We start from the raw sequence: 25,866 nt of genomic DNA on the forward strand, positions 1-25,866 counted from the left end.
GATGCGCAGGTTAGGTGGATTGGCCATGCTAAGTTGCCCCTAAGTGTCCTAACGTTAGGTGGGGTTACAGAGATAGGGTGAAGATTAGGTCCGTGTAAGGTGGTCTTTCAAATGGTCAAGGCAGACCTGATGGGCGTAATGGCCTTTTTCGGAATTGTAGGGAGTCTATCAGAAGTCTTCCCTTCCCTAACCAAATACTTTGTCCAAGCTGACACTGACCCTCCTATTCCATAAGCCTGTTTTGTTAACCAACCTTTTATATGGCAATTTGCCAAAGGGCTCCCTAAAATCCAGAGACAACATCCATTGCATTCCCTTCAAGAATCTTTTCTGTTATTTCATCAAAAAATTCAATTAAATTAGTCAAGTATTGTCTGCCTTTAAAAAATCCTTGCTGACTCTCCTTTATTAATTCAAACTTCAAAAGTTCATGTTAATTTTTTCACTGGATTATTGTTTCTAAAACTTTACCCACCACTGCTATTAAACTGACCAGCCTATAGTTATTAGGAACGTCCTTACATCCTTTCTTGAACAAGTGTCTCATTTGTCATTCTCCAATCCTTTGCCAGCTCCCCATCACTAGGGTAGGTTAGGGCGGCACTGTTGCTTCACAGTGCCAGGGACCTGGGCTCGATTTTGGCTTAGTGGCTTGGGGCACTGTCTGTGCAGAGTCTGCACGTTCTCCCCATGTCTGCGTGGATTTCCTCCGGGTCTCCGGTTTCCTCTCACAAGTCCTGAAAGTCGTCCTGTTAGATGATTTCAACATCCTGAATTCTTAGAATGGAGTCGTGGTTTGCACTATGTGTTATTTGCTTTTCCTTCTGTACAGTACTATACAATGTCATTGTTTTATATGCCAAAAATACCTCAATAAAATTGTTTATTAAAAAAAAAATCCTGAATTCTCCCTCAGTGTACCCGATCAGATGTCGGAGTATGGTGACTCGGGGATGTTCACAGTAACTTAATTGTAGTGTTAATGTAAGCCTACTTGTGACACTAATAAATATTTTATTTATTATTATTAGACGATTATGACAGACCTTTCTGTCATCTGCACTCGCACTTCCTTTAGCAAGCTGAGACGCAAGCCATCTGAACCCGGCAACTTATCCACTCTAAGTATTGCCAGCTTATCCAGTAAATCCTGCCACTCAATTTTTACCTCTACCATCTCAGCTACTACTGACACTTTGTCAGCACCCTCCTCCTTATGAAGTACTTACTAAGTATTCTAGCCTTGTCCTGTGTGCTAAGCGTCTATCATTATTCCTGTAATAGACTTCACTTGCCTCTCGCTTATGAACTGCACACCAGTAGAAGATTTTCATGTTCCCTTTTATGTTAACTGCCTTTCTATTCTCATACTTTCTCATTGCCAATCTTATTTTCCTCATTACTTCCCCTCTCGATTTACTGCATTTGGCTTGGATCTCATTTGAATAATTCACCTGACATGCACCATTTATCCTTTTATCATGAAGGGAGGCTTGGTTTTGGTTCCCTTTCTTCCTAGTGTTGAAATGTACCAAGCCTGTGCTTGAACATCTCTTCCTTAAAGATCACTCATTGTTCTGTTACACCTTAAGGAGAACAGATATCAGCAATGTTTCTCAGGTAGCATCCTCCTTGTTGTTTGTATGGAGCAAACATATTCTCAACATATTTATCATTATCAACTACCAAGAAAACAAAAAATTAAGTTGGAATCAAAGCAAATACTCATGATAAAAACTTTCTGGTAGTTTATGTAGAAAATAATTATAAGTATATGTGAATTTACCGGAAAAGATATGCTTTCTTCAAGACATCTTCATTTTCACAATATTTTGGTACTTTTTCTGTGGCACAGTTAACCTACAAAAAGGGACACAGCATTTTAAATGGGATAATGTAACACAGAAAATGGTTACAAATCCTGCCTTCCTTTCAACACTGTTTTCTCAACAAAAATTGTTCTGCCAATTTTCTCCTCTCTCCTCTGTGGAGCAAGATCACACAGATGCTTTTTTTTTTGTACAATCCTTCAGGATGTTGACATCCCTGACAACATTAGCATTTAGTGCTCAACCCTGGCTGTGCTTAAGGGGGTAGAGAGCGTTCTTCTTGAACCGCTGCAGTCCATGTCGTAAATCTTCATAAGAAAAGTTGTTTTCCTGAAGCCTTCTTTAAATTTTTTTTGCACCTTCTAAGCTTTTGCTTATTATTAGAGGGAGCTGATCCTAAACCCCAGCAATAGCACCATATGATCAGCGTAAAAGCAACTCGGCCAGCATTTCCATTATTTTTGAAGCATCCTCTAATCAGTGGCTCCATAGGTCAAGATGCTTGAGTTTTAAAACATGAGGGTATACAACATGGGATGAATGAATCAGTATCCTACAACCATGCAGAACAGCCATTAGGGTTGCAATGTAATAACCAGATAGTTTTTCAACTTGCATTGTTTTATATTATTATTTTCATTAATACTTAGCTAGATTTTCCTGAAAAATTGAGAAGATAAAGAGTTTTTCTCCCCATCGCCCTCATTCTTGCATTTGTAGCATCTCAAATTACGATGCAAGCAGTCCAAGGCGGCTCTCAATGGCAGATCACGGTTTAAAATTAAAAGATGTGCCAGAGAAGGAATTTTAATTCACCTGAGCCACTGTGATGCCATACTCTTCGAGCGGCTCTGAAGATTTTTCTAGTTGTTGAAGGAAAAGTCTAATTGGCGGGTTGGCTGAAACATAGAAACAAACAATACTGTTAGCGTTTTGAACTAAATGTTTATTTTTGTAATTCTTCTGGAGCAGTGGTGCGTAACTTGCAGATCGGGGCCCACATGCGACCTATCTGGTTCTGAGTGCGATCCGTGAGACATTTTGTTGACTGTTGCCCGCGTGCAGGGTTGCCACATTCCGCTGATTGCCTTCCATGCAGTTTTTTCCCGACTGGTAAGACTGAAGTGACACACACGTAAAGAAAGGGTAAGTGAGGCAAGGTTCATGCTGATTGCACACATCATTGACTGTGAGAGCCATGCACTCCCTCTGCATCCAAAGTGTAAATATTTATTTTGTTTTGAACCATTTGAACTAGATAGTTCTATTAATATATAAATGATTAAGCATTGTCTGCAAATCAAAATTAAATATTTAGCGTGTGTTAATGTATTTACATTTATTAATAAAGTCATGGTTAGTGAACAAGCCTGATTTTAACCTTGTGACCCACTGAGATGAAGGGAGGGTCACTCATGCGGCCTACTCACCAGCATAAGTTGCGCATCACTGCTCTAAAGCATTTGGTAGACCAAAGATAAACAAAGACTAACATTCTGCCTTGTTCTTAAATTAGCCTTACTTGTCCTTACATAATTTCAATTTTGCTGATATTGTTACTGCTTTTAATAAGTGAAAAAGGGAATGAAGAAACAAATAAGCTCGCATTCATTTGGAGCCTTTCATGTTCTCAGAATATCCCACAAAAAAGTACTTTTAGTAATATAATAATAATCATTAACAACTAATATGTATGAAAAGCCACACAACTGCAATGAGATGAATGACCAAATAATCTCTTTCACTGGTGCTGAATGCTGGACAATTATTCGCCAAGGTAACAATATAGCACCCCTAAAATAGTTAACAATCCCAATGTGCTTCACAGAGACATTATAAAACAAAGTCTGACACTGAGCCACATAAGGAAATTTTAGGTTAAATTACCAAAAACTTTATCAAAATGGTAGGCTTTAAGGGATGCTTTGAAGGAGGAAAGTGAAGTAAAGCGTGAAGATATTCAGGGAAAGAATTCCGGAGATATGCGCCTCGGCAGCCGAAAGCATGACCACCATTGATGCAACAATGCCCAGAGTTGAAGGAGCAAAAGTACTTTGGAGGGTGTAAGGCTGAAAGGTTACAGAGATAGGGAGGGACATAGCCACAGGGATGGATTTGAACACAGGATGAGAATTTTAAAATTGACTATGTTTGGAATTTAGAAGAATGAGCGTGGGGATCTTATGGAAACATATAAAATGAAGGGAATAAATAAGATAGAAGCAGGGAAATTGTTTCCACTGGGGGGGGGGGGGGGGGGTGAAAATAGAAGTAGGGGGCATCGCCTAAAAATAAGGGGAGCAGATTTTGGAAAGAATTGAGTGGGAACTTCTTCACCCAAAGGGTCATGAATCTGTGGAATTCCCTGCCGAGTGAAGCAGTTGATGCTACCTCGTTTATGTTTTTATTGCAAAGATAGATTTTTGAACAGTAAAGGAATTAAGGGTTATGGTGAGCGGGTGGGTAAGTGGAGCTGAGTCCACATAAATATCAGCTATGATCTTGTTGAATGGCAGAGCAGGCTCGAGGGGCCAGGTGGCCTACTCCTGCCCCTAGCTCTTATGTTCTTATGTTCAAATAGTGACAGGGGCTCTTACATGTTGCTTAAATGGGTACACAGGACCTCAGTTTAATGTCTCATTCAAAAGGTAGTATCTTTGACAATGCAGCATCCCCTCAGTCCTATATTGAAATATTAGCCCAAATTATGTACGTGATCAAACAGTCTTCTGACTCAGAGGTAAAAGTGCAACAATTGAGCTAAAACAAAGTAGGCACAGGAAAAGGAAATTTTTTAAAATTATCGTCTACATGTGTTAGATAACTGAATGATGTTTATCACAACAACATATATAATTATCAGATTATTTCAGTGTTGAATAATTGTTGAAATAAAACTGAAATGAACATTAAAATTAGGCTGGATAATTCTAAAGGAAAACTCAAATTAGAATCTACATCGATTCTTTTCAAGTGGTCATTACTATCAAGTCAAGGGGCAAAACAAAGTTTGCACATTTTTCTGGGTCTCAAAGTTGAATTTAAAGATAAAAATAAGTAAGATCGATGAAGTTATTTTTGCAAAGCTGAATTTGATTCATGCTCTCTAAGGTTCGGCTTCAGTGCATTTTTCGACTTATTCTTTTTATGTTTCAGAAACAAACATCACAAATCAGGTGCAATGCAATTAAGATGCAGAGCAAACCTCCCAATACATGATCTCAACAATGATCTTTAAATCCATTCTTGGAAAAGTACCCATACTGTACCAGTGACACTGTGCCATTTCTTATTCCTACACTATGAAATGGCACACTGGCCTCTGCATGAAACTATTAATTTAGTAGCAAGTAGTTCAGATTCATGAGCAGTAAGATACTATACAATCTCAGTGACAATCAGCAAAGATCTAACTTGGATCAAACCAAGATGAACAGTGTTAACCAGTATGCCCAAAACAAGCAAAATGAATTTCTAAGTATATTGTATTTTTTTTAAATAAATTTAACGTGCCCAATTATATATTTTTTCCAATAAGGGGCAATTTAGTGTGGCCAATCCACCTAACCTGCACATCTTTGGGTTGTGGGGGTGAAACTCACGCAGACATGGGGAGAATGTGCAAACTCCACAAGGACAGTGACCCAGGGCCGGGATTCGAACCCGGGTCCTCAGCGTCGCAGTCCCAGTGTTATCCACTGCGCCACATGCCGCCTTATATTGTATTTATTGGATGAATATAAAATGTGCAAAGTTTTACTTTTTAATCCAGTATTCTGTTTCAAATATTTCCCAAGATTGTGAATACTTACTTGTTCTTTTGAAGTATATTAGAGAAGCTTTTCCTGACTGTAGAATATTGATAAAATGTTGCTGATTTAAGGTGCGTAATGTCTTCATCCCACCAACGGCATTAAAATAACCAGCATATAATAAAATTAAGCAAAGGCAGAAATGCCAATGGCTCATTTTAGCAAATGAATAAAGGCAGTTCTGATCCCAAAAATTGCTCAAATACTTTGAATGAATTCTTCAACAGTACTGTTATTTATTTAAATCTGGAAAAAGAAAGATTTGCAGTAATAAGCAAGACATATTCCACAAATCATATTCAATTCCCCATAACCCATCATGATGTTGACAGTCCCATATATACAAGTCTAACAGAACCCATTACATGTTAAAATAGCATTAATGTCCGGGGAGCTTAGATGGGGGATTTTGGGTATGGCAAAGGGCAGGAATTGAGAAGATGGGGGACCTGTTTCTGGAAGGGAGCTTCCCTAGCTTAAGGGCGCTGGAGGAGAAGTTCAGGCTGGCAGCAAGGAATTATTTCAGATATCTACAGGTGCGGGACTTTCTGCGCAGGCAGGTATCATCCTTCCCACTCCTGCCACTAAGAGGGATTCAAGATAGGGTAGTGTCTAGGGGACGGGTGGGAGAGGGGAGCGTCTCGGACATCTACAAGGAATTAATGGGGGCAGAGGAGACGCGTATAGAAGAGCTGAAGTGTAAGTGGGAGGAGGAACTGGGGGGTGAGATGGAAGACGGCCTATGAGCGGAGGCGCTGAGCAGGGTCAACGCGACCGCTACATGCGCAAAGCTCAGCTTGATCCAATTTAAGATGGTGCACATGATAGTGGCCTGGATGAGTAGATTCTTTGGGGTGGAAAGCAAGTGTGTCAGGTGTGCGGGTGGACCAGCGAACCATGTCCACATGTTCTGGGCATGCCCAAAACTTAGGTGATATTGGCAGGGGTTCGCGGATGTCATGTCCAGGGTATTAAAGACAAGAGTGGAAATGAGTCCAGGGGTAGCAATCTTTGGGGTGTTGGGTGTTCAGGAGGAGGGAGAGGCAGATGTTCTGGCCTTTTCCTCCCTGGTAGCCCGGCGACGGATATTACTAGCTTGGAAGGAGTCTAGGCCTCCGAAGTCAGAGGCCTGGTTAACCAATATGGTGAGCTTTCTCGGCCTGGAAAAGATGAAGTTCGCCTTGAGAGGGTCAGTGTCAGGGTTCACCCGGGGGTGGCAACCATTCATTGGGGGAGGGGGGGGGGGGGGGGGAGTATAGAGTAGGGGGTTAAATAGGCAGGCCTTGGAAGGACAGAGGTCGGCGGTTGCTTTTTTACTACTGTTCTTTGTACCCTATTGTTTTTGTACTGTGGTTGTTTGTTATGCCAAAAATACCTCATTAAAATTGCTTGTCAAAAAATATATAGCATTAATGCATCAGGAGCGCATAATTTACAAGGAAAACTATTGTTAACAATAGAACATCAAGGGTCAACTCCCTAAAGGGAAGGGTCTGGGCAGTTGGTGGTGTGGCAGACCTGGATGTCATGCACATACATTTTGAAACTGATCCCACCTCTGAAAATCCTATTGGCATGAAGCAACATAGTCTTGGGCAACTCCTGAGTTAATGGCTCAGGCATACAGATGCTAAGAATAAAAACCATGTGAAGGCTGTTCCACAGCTGAACAACAAATGTTGAAGTGAGATCGTATAATAAACCAGTCATAATCAGAGGACATCTGTTGTGACTTTGATTAAGCCATTTTGATGAGGTGGCATGAATAGAAAAAGTCTGCTTAGACAGATTCTAACAGAAGCTGCAAGATTTGGGGGGCAGCACAGTAGCATGGTGGTTAGCATAAATGCTTCACAGCTCCAGGGTCCCAGGTTCGATTACCGGCTGGGTCACTGTCTGTGTGGAGTCTGCACGCCCTCCCCGTATGTGCGTGGGTTTCCTCCGGGTGCTCCGGTTTCCTCCCACAGTCCAAAGATGTGCGGGTTAGGTGGATTGGCCATGCTAAATTGCCCATAGTGTCCTAAAAAGTAAGGTGGGGGGGGGGGGGGTGGGGGGTTGTTGGGTTACGGGTATAGGGTGGATACGTGGGTTTGAGTAGGGTGATCATTGCTCGGCACAACATCGAGGGCCGAAGGGCCTGTTCTGTGCTGTACTGTTCTATGTTCTATCAGCATATATTTGGAAGTATAAATAAACATGTTCCAAGGTGGTTTAGTGGTTTGTCTTTCCTGTAAATAATAGAGATTAATCAATTTGCTGCAGGAATAAAGGCAGCCTGGGCTTTGTGTAAGAGTTATGGGGAAAGAAATATTCATTTAAATTTCAACACATTCCATTTACTGTACAACACCATGCAAAATATGATCAATTCATTAAACCCAAGACTGCAGGAGACCAGTTAGCCCATCGACTCTGCACCGACCATCCAAAAGAGCTTTGACAAAGAGGCATCCAGACTCAAAACTCAAAGCTCCCTCTCTCATCACAGATGCTGGTAGACCTGCTAAGATTGTCCAGCAGTTTCTGTTTCAGATTCCAGCATTTGCAGTAATTTGCTTTATCTCCAAAAGAGCACCCTACTTAGGTCTACAAACCCCTCCCCTGCAACATAACCTGCACATCTTTGGACACTAAGGTGCAATGTTAACATGGCCAATCCATCTAACCTGCACATCTTTGGACACTAAGTAGCAATGTTAACATGGCCAATCCACCTAACCTGCACATCTTTGGACGCTAAGGTGCAATGTTAACATGGCCAATCCACCTAACCTGCACATCTTTGGACACTAAGGTGCAATGTTAACATGGCCAAACCATCTAACCTGCACATCTTTGGACACTAAGTGGCAATGTTAGCATAGCCAATCCACAACTGCATAATTTTAGACTGTGGGAGAAAGCCCACACAGACACCGGGAATATGTGCAAACTTCACCCAAGACCGGAATCGAACCCGGGCTGTCGGCGTGTAGCAGCAGCGCTAACCACTTCATGAAGGGGGAGTCTTCGATAGATTGCAGGAGTACTCTACACAAGTCACACTCACCCTTCCCGTCGCAGCTCTAAATCCGACTGCGTTGCTCACTACCTTGGGCTAGTTGCATCCCCGCCCCCGGGCCTTCCGCTGACTGGTACGTTCATGGCCGTCGAGTGCAACGCCTTCCGTCCATTGGCTAATCGGGATGTCAATCCAATCGCAGCGACGCTCCCTTCGGGGGACGTGGTGTTCTCGGACCGCGCAAGCGCCCCTCCCAGGCCTCTCCCCCTCTGACCAATCCCCGTCTGCCGTCCCAATGATTGACACGGGGGAAGGCTGACGGAGCTCCGCCAATGAGCGGCCGGGTAGGGGGCGGGACAAGCTGCTGATTGTTTTTTTTTCCTGGAGGTAGGTGGGGGGAGGGTGTTTGTTGTTGCTGCTGCTGGAGGAGCTGAGCAAGCGGCTGCAGTAACCTGCACACAGCTCGGGCTCAAGACCAGTTGCGAGGAGGACAACATAACAAAACGTGAGCCCGGCAGCAATGACGGCGGCTCCGGACAAGCCGATCCAGGCTGCAGTGCCTCCCTCAGTGGAGCTGGGCTTGACTGTGGTTTACACCGCTCTGTACTCCCTGCTCTTCCTCTTCGTTTACCTGCAGCTCTGGCTGGTCTTGCACTATAAGCACAAGCGCTTCAGCTACCAAACGGTGTTTTTGTTTCTCTGTCTGTTCTGGGCAGGCCTGAGGACTACGCTCTTTTCTTTTTACTTTAAAAATTGTGTCCAGGCTAATCGGCTGGAGCCTTTCCCTTACTGGCTGTTGTATTGTTTCCCTGTGTGCTTGCAGTTCTTCACGCTGTGTCTACTAAACCTTTATTTTGCACAGGTATGTATGAGGGGGTCAAAACAAGAATAAATTCATGATTTTGCTTTGTATTTAATGTGTAATGGAACGGGCAATAGGTTTGCAAGAAACCGCAGAAACACCAGGCAAAGTGCTCCTATGTACGAAACTGTTTTTGTCCTTTTTTTTGTGTGTATCCAAATTACAGCCTGTCTCATTCTGAGATGCGAGGCGCCGGTAACGTTTCTCCTACTGTATCCATTCCCCCAGATTGATGTGATTTACCACTAAAAGTGAGTACCTTAGATCTGAGAGAGGTGGGTTGGTGATATACTTTTGAAAGAGTACCTTGTCCGGGTAAATCTGCTAAATGTGAACCGTTGTATTGACAGCAACGAGTAAAATGGGGAAACTGTTATTCCGCTTTGGGGTAATCACCAATTATGACATTAACTGGTTTGACGGCCCACTCACTGCCTCTCTGAACTGCGCTTGGAGATGACATTTTTTTTTAAGTATCCTTTATTCTGAAATCTTGGTTACAGCAGATTTTCTTCCGTTGCAATAGTTGCTGGAGATTTCCTGACGATTTCATCCAGTTCAGGGGAATATTTTTTTGTTCTGCCCTTGCTTGATGCAGGTACTCGATAAATAAATTTCGAGGGACTAAAACGATTGCGATTTCCATTTGTTACAACTTTGTTTTTCTGATTTGGTGAAGCAATTCGTATTCGACAGAGATGTCACGTCTGAGCCAGTCTTTCTGCGGTTAGATCTATTTGCTGAGTAGTTTTGCAAAGATGGGCATATTTTAAAACTCGCATTTTAATGCTTCACTCCTAAATTGCAATGTTTGTGTCGAGGTTATGGCGATGGTTGCATTTTATTTTGATTAATTTGAAGCTTGTTCGGGATTCTTTACCGTACAGAATCAGTAAACAGTTGGACACTGGAAATCTTTTTTGTTTATTGATTTAGCGAGGTGATCCACCTCGGGGCTCGGATATTCTCACCAGGTCACTGCCTCTTATTGATCCCGGTTCGAACTTCAAACTTCCCCTCTCGCCAGTTGTGGGAATTCTACTGTTTCCACAAGTAACTGCACACAATGTTAATTATTCATTGTAAATGTCTTCTGCATTATGGGGCAGCATGGTAGCACAGTGGTTAGCACAGTTGCTTCACGGCTCCAGGGTCCCAGGTTCGATTCCCGGCTTGGGTCACTGTCTGTGTGGAGTCTGCACGTTCTCCCCATGTGTGGGTGCGTTACCTCCTGTTTCCTCCCACAGTCCAAAGATGTGCAGGTTAGGTGGATTGGCCATGAAAAATTTCCCTTGGTGTCCAAAAAAAAGGTTAGGTGGGGTTATGGGGATAGGTTGAAGGTGTGGGCTGGAGTAGGGTTCTCTTTCCAAGAGCTGGGCAGATCCGATGGGCTGAATGGCCTCCTTCCGCACTGTAAATTATATGATTATCTAGAATTACAAAAGTAAGTTGTCCTATGCAAATTAGAAGTATTCCATATAATTTATGAAGACCAGTACTCGGTGACTACCTAAGCAAACTGCTATGGAGATCAATCATTTTTTTTTAATTTCATCTTTTTCACAAGTAGGCTTACATGAAGTTACTATGAAAATCCCCTCGTCGCCACACTACGACACCTGTTCGGGTGCATAGGGAGAATTCGGAATGTACAATTCACCTAAAAGGATTGAAACTTGTTTAATAGCTGAAAGAATTACAGAGCAAGATTTCACATTTAAACATTTTTTAGTGTAACAAATGACTAAAACACACTGTTGACAAAACACTTTTTGTAGGCAACTGTACTTCACAGAAAGTGATATTCCCTGTATACGTATCTATCAGCTGCCTCACTCGCCCCAGAATTATAGTCCTCCGTTACTTCCAGCTTCCTATGGGTTCCCAAATTCGTGCTTAAGCAGCTAGCAACTCTGACCATCACCAGGAGTTTTTGGAGAGTTTCTTAAATCCAGCACCAGTAGTAAAGTTACTTCCAATGATTCTTCTTCTCCTCCTTAGCTGTGCCAAAACAAATCACCCAGAATCCATTGAAGGCTGCAAGACTTCTTTGATTGGGGACTGTCTCCCTCTTGCATTCAACTGTGGCAACTGGCAAAATCAAGGAGCTTTTTCTTTCTGCTGATCATGCTTCACTCCTGCTGTCTCTGATATTCTTTAATTTGTATGGAAGCCTGTAACCTGATCTCAAAATGGCTTCCTCTGCCTTTCCCATGGCAGTGGCAACACATAGCTATTCTACCTAGATACAAAGTTAATTAACCATCCTTGACCTCAACTGCCTTTCACCTTGGAAGTAAATAGATAATTCGCAGCAGAACAATTTACAAACCCAATACCTGCAGCACCTTTCTGGGACTTTGGAAAACTTGGGGTCAACACAGGCTAAACGTATGAGTTTGTTGTGTCCAAGCACAAATACTTTGCATCTTCTGCTCACAGCAAAACAACTTGAGCCTTACTTTGACCTTGAACAATTAAACCACCCAGGTATACTGTCAGCCTTACATCAGAACAAGTCACATGACCCATTCATTTACCCTCATTTTTAAGCTAGTCTGTCAATAATCTGATGTACCTTAATTGTTACCATTGTAATTGGGTGAACTGCCTTCAAGAACCAAGATCAAACTCTATTGCTATTCATGTTGTCCAGTTAATCAAATCTAGTTTCTGAATTATTAATTTAATGCGTGGTGGCCAGCTAGCTCTCTGAAGCTTCCTCCCTAGGCCTTAGCACTCCATTCCTTTCTCAAGCTTTTAATCACCAATATATTTGCTTCCCCCGTAGCATGTCCGGTCTCTCTTGTACTTTAGGTACCTTGGGCCTTTTTAACACCAAATGCAACTTGTGTAAAGAATAGTGACTCCTTCAATTTGCAACAAATTAGAAATTACAGCATACTAGATTCCTAGCCTTGCAACTGTTGCCTCTTATTGGGGACTTGATCTTCCTAGTATTGACATAGAATTCTGTGAATTCAACTAAAGGAAAACAACAAGAGTAACCATTAGACCTATAAGTAGCCTATTTATATTAGATTGCAGTATTTACTTATTAGGGACCTGATCTTCCATGTATTGACATAATATTGACATAGAATTCTGTGAATTCAACCAAAAGAAAACAATGACTGCAACCGTTAGATCCATAAGCAGCCTGTTTATATTAGATTGCAGTATTTGCTCTGCAGGGCAAAGTGACTGAAGCAGTCTTCAAGATGAATGGGGCTCTTGCATGTCTAGCTCGTGGTCTTTCCAGTGAAAATTCTGTGATCTCTGCTTAATGGTAAATGGAGGTGGTAGAGGCGGGCACGATAGCATCATTTAAGAAGCATCTAGACAGGTATATGAATGGGCGGGAACAGAGGGAAGTAGACCTTGGAAAATAGGAGACCGGTTTAGATAAAGGATCTGGATCGGCGCAGGCTGGGAGGGCCGAAGGGCCTGTTCCTGTGCTGTAATTTTCTTTGTTTTTTGTAATACTAAATTTGCAAGATCACAAATTCAGGTTTTTAATATTTTGGAGTTTTGAATTGTATTGTCCCAGTTATTGTGTGGCTTAAGGGAAATAACAGATAAAATGCATCGAGTATAAATAAAGTAGGCTTGATGCCTTCTACAGAAGCCCAGGGCACTCTTGCTTTGACTTCAGTTCAATTACAGTGATAAATTGTGTGCACATGTGCATATACCAATTGGGAGTAACGTCCCATAGAGAGCCAAGAAACACATGGCTGTCGGATTGTATTAAGGGCCTCAGTCGGAAAGGTGCAGCCAACGCTGCACACAGCCCCGTTTTGCACACTGAGGAGCTTCACTTGCCATAACTTTCCAGTGTAGCGAGATAGCGGGATGACATTTTTAAACGATATCCTGATCTCAAAGGCCCCCAAAGCGACCCAGCCTGAATGCACTATCAATGCTCCCCCACGCAGGGCACCCTGGCCAAATCACATGCACAAAAGCTGAACTCGGGTGGCAATGCTAGGGTATCCAGGTAGCACTAGCAGTGCCAGGGCACTTCCCTGCCCAAACGGCATGCAGCTTGGGGCCTCTGATCCCCTAAGTGACCCCGACCAGTACCATACCGCCTGGTCTCTGTTTGTGGCAACCAGTACAAACGGCACTCACCTGAGGTCTCCGAGGTAAAGGGGATGAGCCTCAAAGCCTCAGGTACTTTGGGAATCTGCACATTGGGAATCTGCACATTAAAGGAAGACTAGCTGTCTTACTTTAATATGCAGATTTGCCAAAATGTGATCCCGCCTACAATCCCACCTTGCATCACAAGGTCTCGTGGCTTTTAATTGCCACACTGCGCCGCGGTGAGCTGCTTTTCGGGCACAGCGTGACCTTTGGATCGTACCCTTACTTTAGACACTGCAACTCCAGATGAAGTGGGGTTGGAATTGACTGCACTCTGGCCTAGGGTGTCATAACAGGTATCAGCTATAATCAAATGGCATAATTAAATAGGAATGAGGGGCTGAATGGTCGAGTCCTATTCCTTTATTGGGAATTCATTGTTTATCGCGGCAGTACATTATCTAGTACCATGAAGAGGAATAAGAGCAGGGGCATTTTCTTCGCGAAGAAAATTTTAATGGAATAGGCTGTTTACACCTGTCTTGCTAATTATGGGATTATTCCCAGTTTGGGCAATGATTCCCAAGTGTTTTTATCTGTGCACTGGTGCAAAATGCAAGGTGCTGACATGCTGAGGCCATTTCAGAGAACAGGCCAGAACTCTCCTCTACATCCCTTGCATGACGTTTCACAACTCTTCACTGGACAGACGGAGGCTGGGAGGAGACCTGATAGAGGTCTACAAAATTGAGAGGCATAGACAGGGTGGATAGTCAGAGGCTTTTTCCAAGGGTGGGTGTCAATTACAAGGGGGCACAGGTTCAAGGTGAGGGGGGGGAAAGTTTTTTTTTTTCTCGGCGTGGTGGGTGCCTGGAACATGCTGCTGGAGGATGTGGTGGGAGCAGGCACGTTAGAAACATTTAAGGGGCATTTAGATGGATACATGAATAGGAAGGAAATAGAGGTTTTTGAACCGAGAAAAGGCAGAGGTGGATAGATTCTTGATAAGCAAGGGATAGGTTATTGAGAGTAACCAGAGTGTATATTTGAGTTTGCTATCGAATAAACCATGATCTTGTTAAATGGGGAGCAGGCTCGAGGGGCGAAATGACCTACACCTACTCTTGATCATGTGTTCATAACTATACCGGCTCCCAGGTGTGTGGCATAGGTTGCCATCAGCATTGTCGCTTTGTAAGCAAGATTTATTACTGTTGAAACAAAACCAGAAATAACTGGACAATCTCAGCAGGTCTGACAGCATCTGTGGAGAAAGAGAAGGGAGCTAACGGTTCGACTCTGGATGACTGTCAAACTTTGTTTCAGATTCCAACATGTGCCATAATTTGCTTTTATTATTGTTTTTGTTGGATTAATATAGATGGAACGTAGGTATTAGTTTCTTAGATTGTGATTTTATAGCACATATTATTAGAATGTTTCATAATGTCTATAATATGTAAATGTCTATGCTCTTGTACAAATTGATAATTTGTGATATTTAATTTTTTTTTAATTAATGCACAAAGATGTTACACTTTGTAGCAAAAGCAGTTTGATATTTGCTTAAGTTCCCATTTATTCTGAGTATGTTGCAGTGGCAAACAGAAGTGGGTTGGGTAAGACCGGTAGATAGTCCACAGGGTGTGTTGCCCTGGATGATCTGTGGAGGCAAGCAATTGTTTGAGAACCACTGAATTAGGACAGATCTGAGGCGTTCAAGGCAGACGACCCTGTCCTGTACAAGAAATCCAGGTACGACCTCCGCAAAGCCATTCGAGATGCCAAGAGAGAATATCAAACTAAGCTAGAGTCACAGACAGACTCTCGGCGGTTGTGGCAAGGACTAAACAACATAACGGACTACAAAGCGAAGCCGAGCAGTATCTCTGGCAGCAGCACACCCCTCCCCGATGAACTTAATGCATTCTATGCTCGGTTTGAACAGGTAACCAACTATCCGCTGTCGAGTGCCCCAGCAGCCCATAATTCATCCATACCCACCATCACAATTTCCGAAGTCAGATCGGCCTTCCTGAAAGTGAACCCACGGAAGGCGATGGGCCCGGACGGGATCCCTGGTCGTGCACTCAGAGCCTGCGCATACCAGGTGGCAGAGGTATTCACAGACATCTTTAACCTATCCTACTCCACTCCGAGGTCCCCACCTGCTTCAAGAAGACCACCATCATACCGGTACCAAAGAAGAACCAGGCAACATGCCTCAATGACTACCGCCCGGTGGCCCTGACGTCAGTTGTAATGAAGTGCTTCGAGAGGCTGATCATGAAGCGCATCACCTCCATACTCCCGGAACGCCTTGACCCACTTCAATTCACATACCGTTGCAACCGGTCCACATCCAACGCCATTTCCCTGGCCCTACACTCATCCCTAGAGCATCTCAAAAACAAGAACTCCTACATCAGACTCCTATTTATTGACTACAGCTCCGCCTTCAACACCATAATCCCAGCCAAGCTCATATCAAAGCTCCAAAACCTAGGACATGGCTCTCCACTCTGCAACTGGATCCTTGACTTTCTGACCAACAGACCACAGTCAGTAAGAATGAACACCAACACCTCCTCCACAATAGTCCTCAATATCGGTGCCCCGCAAGGCTGCGTACTTAGCCCCCTACTCTACTCCCTGTACACACACGACTGCATGGCAAAACTTGGTTCCAACTCCATCTACAAGTTTGCTGACGATACGACCATAGTGGGCCGGATCTCGAATAACGACGAGTCCGAATACAGGAGGGAGATAGAGAACCTAGTGGAGTGGTGTAATGACAACAATCTCTCCCTCAATGCCAGCAAAACTAAAGAGCTGGTCATCGACTTCAGGAAGCAAAGTACTGTACACACCCCTGTCAGCATCAACGGAGCCGAGGTGGAGATGGTTAGCAGTTTCAAATTCCATGGGGTGCACCTCACCAAAAATCTATCCTGGTCCACTCACGTCGACGCTATCACCAAGAAAGCACAACAGCGCCTATGCTTCCTCAGGAAACTAAGGAAATTCGGCATGTCCACATTAACCCTTACCAACTTTTACAGATGCACTATAGAAAGCATCCTATCGGGCTGCATCACAGCCTGGTATGGCAACTGCTCAGCACAGGACCGCAAGGAACTTCAGAGAGTCGTGAATACCGCCTAGTCCATCACACAAACCTGCCTCCCATCCATTGATTCCATCTACACCTCCCGCTGCCGGGGGAAAGCAGGCAGCATAATCAAGGATCCCTCCCACCCGGCTTACTCACTTTTCCAATTTCTTCCATCGGGCAGGAGATTCAGAAGTCTGAGAACACGCACGAACAGACTCAAAAACAGCTTCTTCCCTACTGTCACCAGACTCCTAAATGACCCTCTTATTGACTGACCTCATTAACACTACACCCTGTATGCTTCATCCGATGCCTTGTGTTGCCCTATTATGTATTCTCATGTATTTTCTTGAATTTTGTTTAATTCCCTGTACTCCCTGTACACACTTCCATGTACTGAATGATCTGTTGAGCTGCTTGCAGAAAAATACTTTTCACTGTACCTCGGTACACGTGACAATAAACAAATCCAATCCAATCCAAAACAATGCAATGCGCACACTTTCAAATGCTGTCTCTCAACCTTGCCTGTGGTACATTGCTGAAGGTTATTGGATAGGCGTTGAATGAAGGCCAGGACTTGAATCCCTGAAAAAACTTGAAATTGTTTGGTTCAATTTGGTCAGGACCCTGAATATAATTTTTTTTTAATAAACATAAAAGATTAAAAATAAAGTTGACATTTTCAGCAGTCAATCACTTCAAAAAGTCACTTGACCAGTCACTTTTTCCATCTACAGTTCAGAGTAAGTATCTCCTCCAGACCCATGTGATAGAAACTCTATACGCAACAAAAGCAGAAAATGCTGGACAATCTCAGCAGGTTTGACAGCATCTGTGGAGAGAGAACAAAGCAAACATTTTGAGTCTGGATGACTCTGTTAAAGCTCAGTAAGAAGTCTTACAACACCAGGTTAAAGTCCAACATGTTTGTTTCAAACACTAGTTTTCAGAGCCCTGCTCCTTCCTCAGGTGAATCTGTTAAAGCTGACAGGATATAGTATTTCTATCAAGCTCCTTATCTAGTTATGACATCTTTCTTCTTCCCAAAACCTGTGTTTATGATGGTACCCATCATCCCTGATTAGCCTAGTGGCTTCTATTCCATCTTTTATTCATCTGAACACTCATCCCCCACTTCCATAACCAGCAATTTCCCGCGCCCCAGTTTAAATTCAGTACAGGTTGGGAATCGTCTCCATGGTCCAAAGCATTGCTCGCACCTTTTCTCGCCCACCACCCACATCCCCCCCCCCCCCCCCCCCCCCTCTCTCTCTCTCTCTCTCTCTCTCTCTCTCTCTCTCTCTCTCTCTCTCTCTCTCTCTCTCTCTCTTTCCCCCCCCCCCCCCCCCCCCCCTGGTCACTTTGGGATGGGGAGAGGGTGCTTATTAATTCATGATTCATTTAATTAATTGAATATAAATTTGCAAGACACTGGTGGAATTAGATCTCTGGATTCTTCATTCGGTAATTAACCACTGTGCTATTGAAATCGTTTTTAAAATATTTTATTTTATTAACATTTTCAATGTTTTAAAATTTACATCAACCCCTCACAAAACCTGAATCTCCTCCTTTACGACTAACGGTGACCATTTCTTTGAAATAAACACTATAACGGCTGCCATCTCTGATAAAACCCCTTGATTGCTCCCCTCATTGTACTTAACTTTGTCGAGAAATAAGAACTCCGTCAGATCCCACAGTGACATTGAGACACATTTGGGATGGAGACCTCTACCCCAGCAGTATTCAACTCGGGGCAATCAGCAAGGTAAAGGCCTCCGCAGCCGTCTACAGCTCCGGCAAGCCTCACACGCCAAATATGACCACTGAAGGACAGGATTTAGTATTTCTATCAAGCTCCTTATCTAGTTTTGACATCGTTCTTCCTCCCAATACCTGTGTTTATGATGGTACCCATCATCCAGCTCAATCTTCAGAATCATCAATAGGGTGCTAAAGAACGAGACTATAAACCCAACGAGCTTGGGACACGACCAGAACATGTGTGCGTAGGTAGCCAGACCTCCTGAACAGCGCACGCACCTCTCCTCCACTCATGAAAAGAGGCAACTCATTTTGGACCTGCTCAGGTGTGTCCTAAAAACGATCTTGAGTTGAATCAAACCAAGCCTTGAACACCAGAACGTGTAGTTCACCCTGTGAAGGGCCTCACTCCATACCTCATCCAATATGGACCCCCAACTCTGCCCCCCCCCCCCCCCCAAAAAACGTGGCATCTCATTTCTCTGGCTCGAACAGACGATTAGCACAAATGAGAGCCAGCTTCAACATTGATCCCAGCTTAAAATGTTGTTGAAATTGTCTCCATATCTTCAAAGTGGAAATAACCACTGGATTTGACAAATACTTTTCGGCAAGAAGTGGAGCTAGGCTAGGCAGTCACTAATGCCCCCAGACCAGACCCCCTACATCACCTCCCTTCGATCTCTAGCCATGTAGGGCCCCAAATCATGTCAGAATGTTCATCTTGATTGATTTGTCCTGCCCGCCAGGACAGAGGAAGGTTATCTCACCTTTGCAGGTCAAGGGGCAGCACGTTGGCACAGTGGATAGCACTGCTGTCTCACGACACCAAGGTCCCAGGTTCGATCCCAGCTCTGGGTCACTGTCTGTGTGGAGTTTGCACATTCTCCCCGTGTTTGCGTGGGTTTCGCCCCACAACCCAAAGATGTGCAAGCTAGGTGGATTGGCAACGTTAAATTGCCCCTTAATTGAAAAAAATGAATTGGGTACTCCAAATTTATTTTTTTAAAAACCTTTGCAGGTCAGTGTTGACTCTACCTACCAGGCCAGTATAATTCAATTTATGATGTCAGACCCAATCCCGAGCCACTTGAACCCCCAGATGCCTAAAACTGGATCAGGTCAAGCGAAGTGGAAGCACCCCCAGGTTGGTTCCCCTCCCCGAGGGGTTCACTGGAAAACGCTACTCCTTTTCCAGATTTAATTTAATCCGGAAAAGTAGCCAAAGCACCTCTGTAGTTCCATTACATCACCCATAGTGGTGAGTGGGTCAGTCATGTAAAGTAAAATGTCATCAGCATACAGCATACTCTATCCCCTAATAGCTATTGTGATCTAATGTGCAATACTGTAAATGTAACGCACGGATAGGCAAATTTAAATTTCAATTTTAAAAGGTGCCTAATAACCAAGTGTTGTAAGCAGTTGAAATTGAAGTACCACAGGTTCTTGATCTTCAGAAATTACATGGGTTCAGAATATACATTGTTTATTCTAGCCAGCTGCATAAGATGAGTCTAATTTCATTGGGGAATTAGTCTATAATGCAAAACAGTGTGTAATTAAGCACTAGGATAATTACTTGAGAATAATTAAGGCGAGGATAACTATTAGAAATAAACAACAGGCTACAGACTGAGATGGTTGCTACTTCTTGCCAAGTGTGGCTTGCAAAATTAGGTGTTTGTCGTTATACTTTTCCAATGGAAGTTAAATCCATTTTCTGTCCCGCCTCCACTGTAATCAAACTGCCGCTCGAGCAGCAATAGACGGACTTAAGTTGATGCATTTTCTGAGCTGGTCGTCGTCCCCTCCCAATGTGTATTTCTGTCATTGGCTAATTTAAGTGTTAAAACAAATTCTCGATTTGGCAGGTGAATGTTGCATACATACTTTGTTGCGGGGCAGCACAGTGGCACAGTGGGTTAGCCCTGCAGCCTCACGGCGCTGAGGTCCCAGGTTCGATCCCAGCTCTGGGTCACTGTCTGTGCGGAGTTTGCACATTCTCCCAGTGTTTGCGTGGGTTTCGCCCCACAACCCAAAGATGTGCAGAGTAGGTAGAGTGGCCAGGCTAAATTGCCCCTTAATTGGAAAAAATGAATTGGGTACTCTAAATTAAATTTTTTAAAAGACATACTTTGTTGCTGTTCTGGTCAACAATGAACTTTATCAGCATTTTATTAATGAACCACAATTGCGTTTTTTTCACGTCTTTTCTCAGAAAAAGCATGAAAAAGGGTATATTGAGGATGAGGGAAATTTTGTATTTGTGTATTGCATGGTACTTTTTTCACAACATTCATAACAAAATCTCGCATTCAATTTTTTTGGAATGCAATGACGGGTATAACACATTTATGCTCCTCCAATGCCACAAATTGAAGTGAAATGAATGGCCATTCAAAATGTTTTTTGTACTTTCAGTTTAAAGAACGTCTCATCTGTGGTCACAGTCACATTTATAGATGAGGTGATTGTTAAAGCAACAGTTTCATGCCATAGCCATGCCATTGAGATGGTTTATTGCAAGTTGATGGTTTTCATGTGATGAACCACGCCTCCAGCTTTAATCCTATGAGACCACTCTTACTTTCAGTACTGCCTTTGGGAGCGCTACAAAATCTGTGGTGAGAACAAATGGGTGATTTGGAGCTGTAATGTTTACAACACTGCTGGCATAAACTAATATCAGAGGCCCTTTTTTATTCTGAGTAAGCAGAGGAAATGTCTGGTAGTCTGTTCCTCACTATGTTTGTCTTTCTGTCTGATACCTGAGTAATTAATTCTTCTCAGAGTTCTATCAGTTTTGACTTGAAGGGGTTGCAGGCCTTCTGTATTTCTTCAGTTGACAGTGTGATCATTTAGAATCTCATTCAAGTTCTGGTGTTGTTCAGATGTTGTTCCTTAATTTACTGAAATATTCATAGTGCCATTCAATGGAGTGTTTTTTTAAAACACTATCATAAACCCATGTGCACTTGAGGTGACTAACTTAATGACCAAATTGCAAATAAGGTTTTATAACCTTTTTATTTGCGATATCTGTGAATTGTCTGTGAGTGATGGAATTGAGGTTCACATGAATTTTTCACTCCCTTTTGAATTAGCCAGGGTATCCAATTTGTGCCCATCATAAAGATGGAGACAAACTGTAGTAGGTCCTCTCTCTTCAACATTCTCCTCAAGGTAGTGAAATACTGTTCCATTCGTGTCTGTAGCCTGCCTCCTACCCAATGACTGATCTTTATATGTTAGCTAAATGATATGTGTTGACAAGCTATTCATCTGTGGAGGTAACACAATTGAACCTGGTGTTGCCCTCGCCAGATATGTTTAAAGTTTAATCAAGGCTCACAAAGTGTGAATCAGGAGCTCTAGTGAGCTTTTGTTATGTTTACCCCTCTAGCTAAGATAGAGATCAATAGCCACTGAAAAGATCCAGACGTAGGATTGTTTCAGTATTTTTACAATTTCTGTGAACCAAATATATTCAATGTATTAGTTGATCTGCGCCATTGGAGTCTGAGGCCTGGTTTTGATTTTCATGGTTGCGAAGGTGAAGCAGTTTGACTGGCCTCCTTTTGGCCACTCTTCAGCTACTTCCTATGGTGACAGGAGCTGTAAAATCTTCGAACAAATCTTCTGGAATCAACTTGAGACTAATTGAAGGTCATTTCAGTGGATTGGCTTCTATTTATAAATTGTTAACCTAACCATCTCCAAGCACAGGCACAATTCAATCCTCACTGTCATTTTTTAACCTATTTTCCTTTAATACTTGGTGTTTATAGTTAAATCACAAAGCATACTATGACTTGAAAAGCAGAATGGATTCAGTCCGAGCACAGAAACATCTTTGTTTCTCAGCTCTTTAGCCGATGCTATGTAATGCATTACAACACTACCGCAGGCATGATGGTACAATTACAATGTGATGAGCCAGTTCCATTATGCATTGTGTCTTGGGAATTTATAATGGAAAATGTTAACACAAAAGCGTAACTATTGGAAATAAGGCTCTATATTGCCAAATCATGCATTAACCTATTCCCTTTACTTCTCTTGTACCGTATTCTACTTCCCTTTGATCTGCTCCTTTAAATTTCTTTACCATGTCATTTGTTTCGTTCCTCAGCTTCTGCACTAATGAGTCTTCGTGCTGATTTATTTTTCCCCATTCTCTCAATGTGTGTGTTGCCGACACCTTTTTATTGTGTTTCCCTAGTTACTGAGAATTGGCAGTCGACAGTCTCCTTGAAACACTGGTACAAATTTAATACAACTGAATGGTTTTCTAGTCACTTCAGAGGACAATTAATAGCCAACCATGTCGGTGTGGGTCTAGGTGTCACATAGGTCAGTCCTTAACCAAAGAACATTTGGATTCTTGGAATAATTTGCCGAATTGGTGATCATTTTTATTAAGTCAGAATTTGTGATTTCTTACTGCCCTTGATCAATGTGTTTGACGCAAGTGTGTATGTTTCTCATCCTCTGAGTGGCTGTCCCAATTAAAATTCCAGCAGCAAACTTTTTTGTGCATTTGAAAAGAAAAGTTATTTATTATCCCACACATGGCATGGAAGCTGATTCAATCCCTTTCAAAAGGGAATATTGGATAAATATTTCATAGAATCGTAGAATTTACAGTACAGAAGGAGGCCATTTGGCCTTGATGCACGATCAATCACTACTGAAGCGAGATTGTAGTCCAATTGAAGGCTTTAATGAACAAGTAGTTACCCCAGCAGCTCCGGTACAGAATGACTGCTGTGGGTGAAACACAGGCTCTTATGCTCCACCTGCTGGGCGGAACCAGCAGGCAGGTTCTACCACTCATACTACAGTATAAGGTACACCCCACCTAGGTACCGCAATACCCCTAATATAGCCTACCACATTCACCCCCTGTTTAAAAAAGAGTCCGGCGGGGCTGGTGGCCTTGCTTTTACAGTGGTAGAGGTTATAGCGGTATCCTTCAATGCCTTTAGATGCAATACACATATTTACAAACAATTATTTACAAGTTCATTTCACAATGAGACTATCAGCTGGTACGGGGGCCGTGGTCGTCCTCTGCAATCGTCGCAGTCCTGGCGGTGATGCTGGCGTCAGCTCGGGCATCCATGGCTCTGGGAGCGTAGCATGTCTTCAGCTTCATCACATCCGGATGGGGCCAGTGGGAGGACGGATCCTCCTGGAAATGGGGCTGCGGTGGTGTGCGCCGGTGAAAGAATGGTTGAGGTTGGTAGGTGGGGGTGGGGATCCAGCGGGGGCCAGATCCCGGAGAGAGACCGTGTCTTGTCGGCTGTCGGGGTGCGCCACATAGGCGTACTCGGGGTTAGCATGGAGGAGATGTACCCTCTCGACCAGTGGGTCCGACTTGTGGGCCCGTACGTGTTTGCGGAGTAGGACAGGTACGGGGGCTGCCAGCCATGTTGGGAGCGAAGACCCCGAGGAGGACTTCCGAGGGAAGGTAAGGAGACGTTCATGAGGTGTTTCGTTGGTAGTAGTGTACAGTAGTGATCGGATGGCGTGAAGTGCATCGGGGAGGACCTCCTGCCATCGGGACACTGGGAGATTCTTGGACCTACTGACCAGTAGAACGGCCTTCCAGACCGTCCCGTTCTCCCTCTCTACCTGCCCATTTCCCCGGGGGTTGTAACTGGTCGTCCTGCTGCAGGCGATGCCCTTGCTGAGCAGGAACTGACACAGTTCGTCACTCACGAAGGAGGACCCCCTATCGCTATGGGTGTAGGCGGGGAAACCGAACAGGGTAAAGATGCTGTGGAGGGATTTAATGACGGTGGCAGCCGTCATGTCGGGACAGGGGATGGCGAAAGGGAACCGGGAGTACTCATCCATCACATTTAAGAAATGCGTGTTGCAGTCGGTGGAGGGAAGGGGCCCTTTGAAATCCATGCTGAGCCGTTCAAAGGGGCGGGAAGCCATCACCAGCTGCGCTTTCGCTGGCCGGTAGAAGTGCTGCTTGCACTCCACGCAGATTTGGCAGTTTCTGGCCCTGACCTCCTCGATGCAGTAGGGTAGATTGCGGGTTTTAACAAAGTGGAAGAACCGTGTGACCCCCGAGTGGCAGAGGTCATCGTGGAGGGTCCAGAGTCGGTCTACTTATATACTGGCACAAGTGCCGCGGGGCAGTGCATCAGGAGGCTCATTGAGCTTCCCAGGACGATACAAGATCTCGTAATTATAGATGGAGAGCTCGATCCTCCACTGTAAGATCTTATTATTCTTAATTTTGCCCCGTTTTGCATTGTCAAACATGAAGGCTACTGACCGTTGGTCAGTGAGGAGAGTGAATCTCCTGCCAGCCAGGTAATGCCCCCAATGCCACATAGCTTCGACGATGGCTTGGTCCTCCTTCTCGAAAGAGGAATGGCGGATTTCTGAGACATGGAGGGTGCGTGAAAAGAAGGCCACGGGTCTGCCCGCCTGATTGAGGGTGGCAGCCAGAGCTACGTCTGATGCGTCGCTCACAACCTGGAAGGGGAGGGACTCATCGATTGCGTGTATCGTCGCCCTGGCAATGTCTTCTTTGATGCGACTGAAGGCCTGGTGGGCCTCTGCCGACAGGGGGAAAACTGTGGATTGGATTAGTGGACGGGCCTTGTCCGCATAATTGGGGACCCACTGGGCGTAATAAGAAAAGAAGCCCAGGCAATTTTTCAGGGCATGGGGCAGTGGAGGAGGGAAATCTCCATGAAGGGGCGCATGTGTTCGGGATCTGGGCCTATGGCTCCATCATGCACTATGTAGCCGAGGATGGCTAGGCAATCGGTGCTAAACACGGTCAAACGGTCAACCATTCGGTCCATCTCCTGTTGGAAGACCGAGACCCCATTTGTGACACCAATGGGAACCCTTAGAAAGTGGTAGAGCCGCCCATCTGCTTCGAATGCAGTGTACTTGCGGTCGTCCGGGCGAATGGGGAGCTGGTGGTAGGCTGATTCAAGGTCTACTGCGGACAGCACGGTAGCATGGTGGTTAGCATAAATGCTTCACAGCTCCAGGGTCCCAGGTTCGGTTCCCGGCTGGGTCACTGTCTGTGCGGAGTCTGCACGTCCTCCCCGTGTGTGCGTGGGTTTCCTCCGGGTGCTCCGGTTTCCTCCCACAGTCCAAAGGTGTGCGGGTTAGGTGGATTGGCCATGCTAAATTGCCCGTAGTGTCCTTAAAAAAAAAAAAAGTAAGGTTAAGGGGGGGGTTGTTGGGTTACGGGTATAGGGTGGATACGTGGGTTTGAGTAGGGTGATCATTGCTCGGCACAACATCGAGGGCCGAAGGGCCTGTTCTGTGCTGTACTGTTCTATGTGGAGAAAACCTTGTATTGCGCTATCTGGTTGACTATTTCAGATATGCGGGGGAGA

General features: G+C 44.1%; 2 protein-coding genes across 4 annotated transcripts in view; one reads left to right on the forward strand and one right to left on the reverse strand.

The window, feature by feature from the left end:
* Positions 1 to 8,756, reverse strand: part of txndc16 (thioredoxin domain containing 16) — a 183,183-nt gene extending 174,427 nt beyond the window's left edge. Inside the window, exons 1-4 of the mRNA XM_038778837.1 lie at positions 8,691 to 8,756; positions 5,642 to 5,887; positions 2,646 to 2,728; positions 1,787 to 1,860 (exon numbers count right to left, since the gene is read on the reverse strand). Of these exons, the coding sequence (XP_038634765.1) occupies positions 1,787 to 1,860; positions 2,646 to 2,728; positions 5,642 to 5,798 (314 nt within the window). The 5' untranslated portion in view covers positions 5,799 to 5,887; positions 8,691 to 8,756. The remainder of the gene's footprint in view (positions 1 to 1,786; positions 1,861 to 2,645; positions 2,729 to 5,641; positions 5,888 to 8,690) is intronic.
* Positions 8,757 to 9,016: 260 nt separating this feature from the next.
* gpr137c (G protein-coupled receptor 137c) overlaps positions 9,017 to 25,866 on the forward strand; it is a 48,274-nt gene continuing 31,424 nt past the window's right edge. For 2 of the 3 annotated variants that reach the window (XM_038778870.1, XM_038778859.1), the window contains exon 1: positions 9,018 to 9,504. In XM_038778870.1, coding sequence (XP_038634798.1) covers positions 9,163 to 9,504 — 342 coding nt within the window. In that variant the 5' untranslated portion in view covers positions 9,018 to 9,162. Of the gene's footprint in view, positions 9,505 to 25,866 lie in introns of all 3 variants that reach the window. The other variant, XM_038778848.1, reaches the window with a different exon arrangement.

The sequence above is a fragment of the Scyliorhinus canicula genome, chromosome 2 (assembly GCF_902713615.1).
Source record: "Scyliorhinus canicula chromosome 2, sScyCan1.1, whole genome shotgun sequence".
In the NCBI taxonomy this organism is placed as follows: Eukaryota; Metazoa; Chordata; class Chondrichthyes; order Carcharhiniformes; family Scyliorhinidae; genus Scyliorhinus; species Scyliorhinus canicula.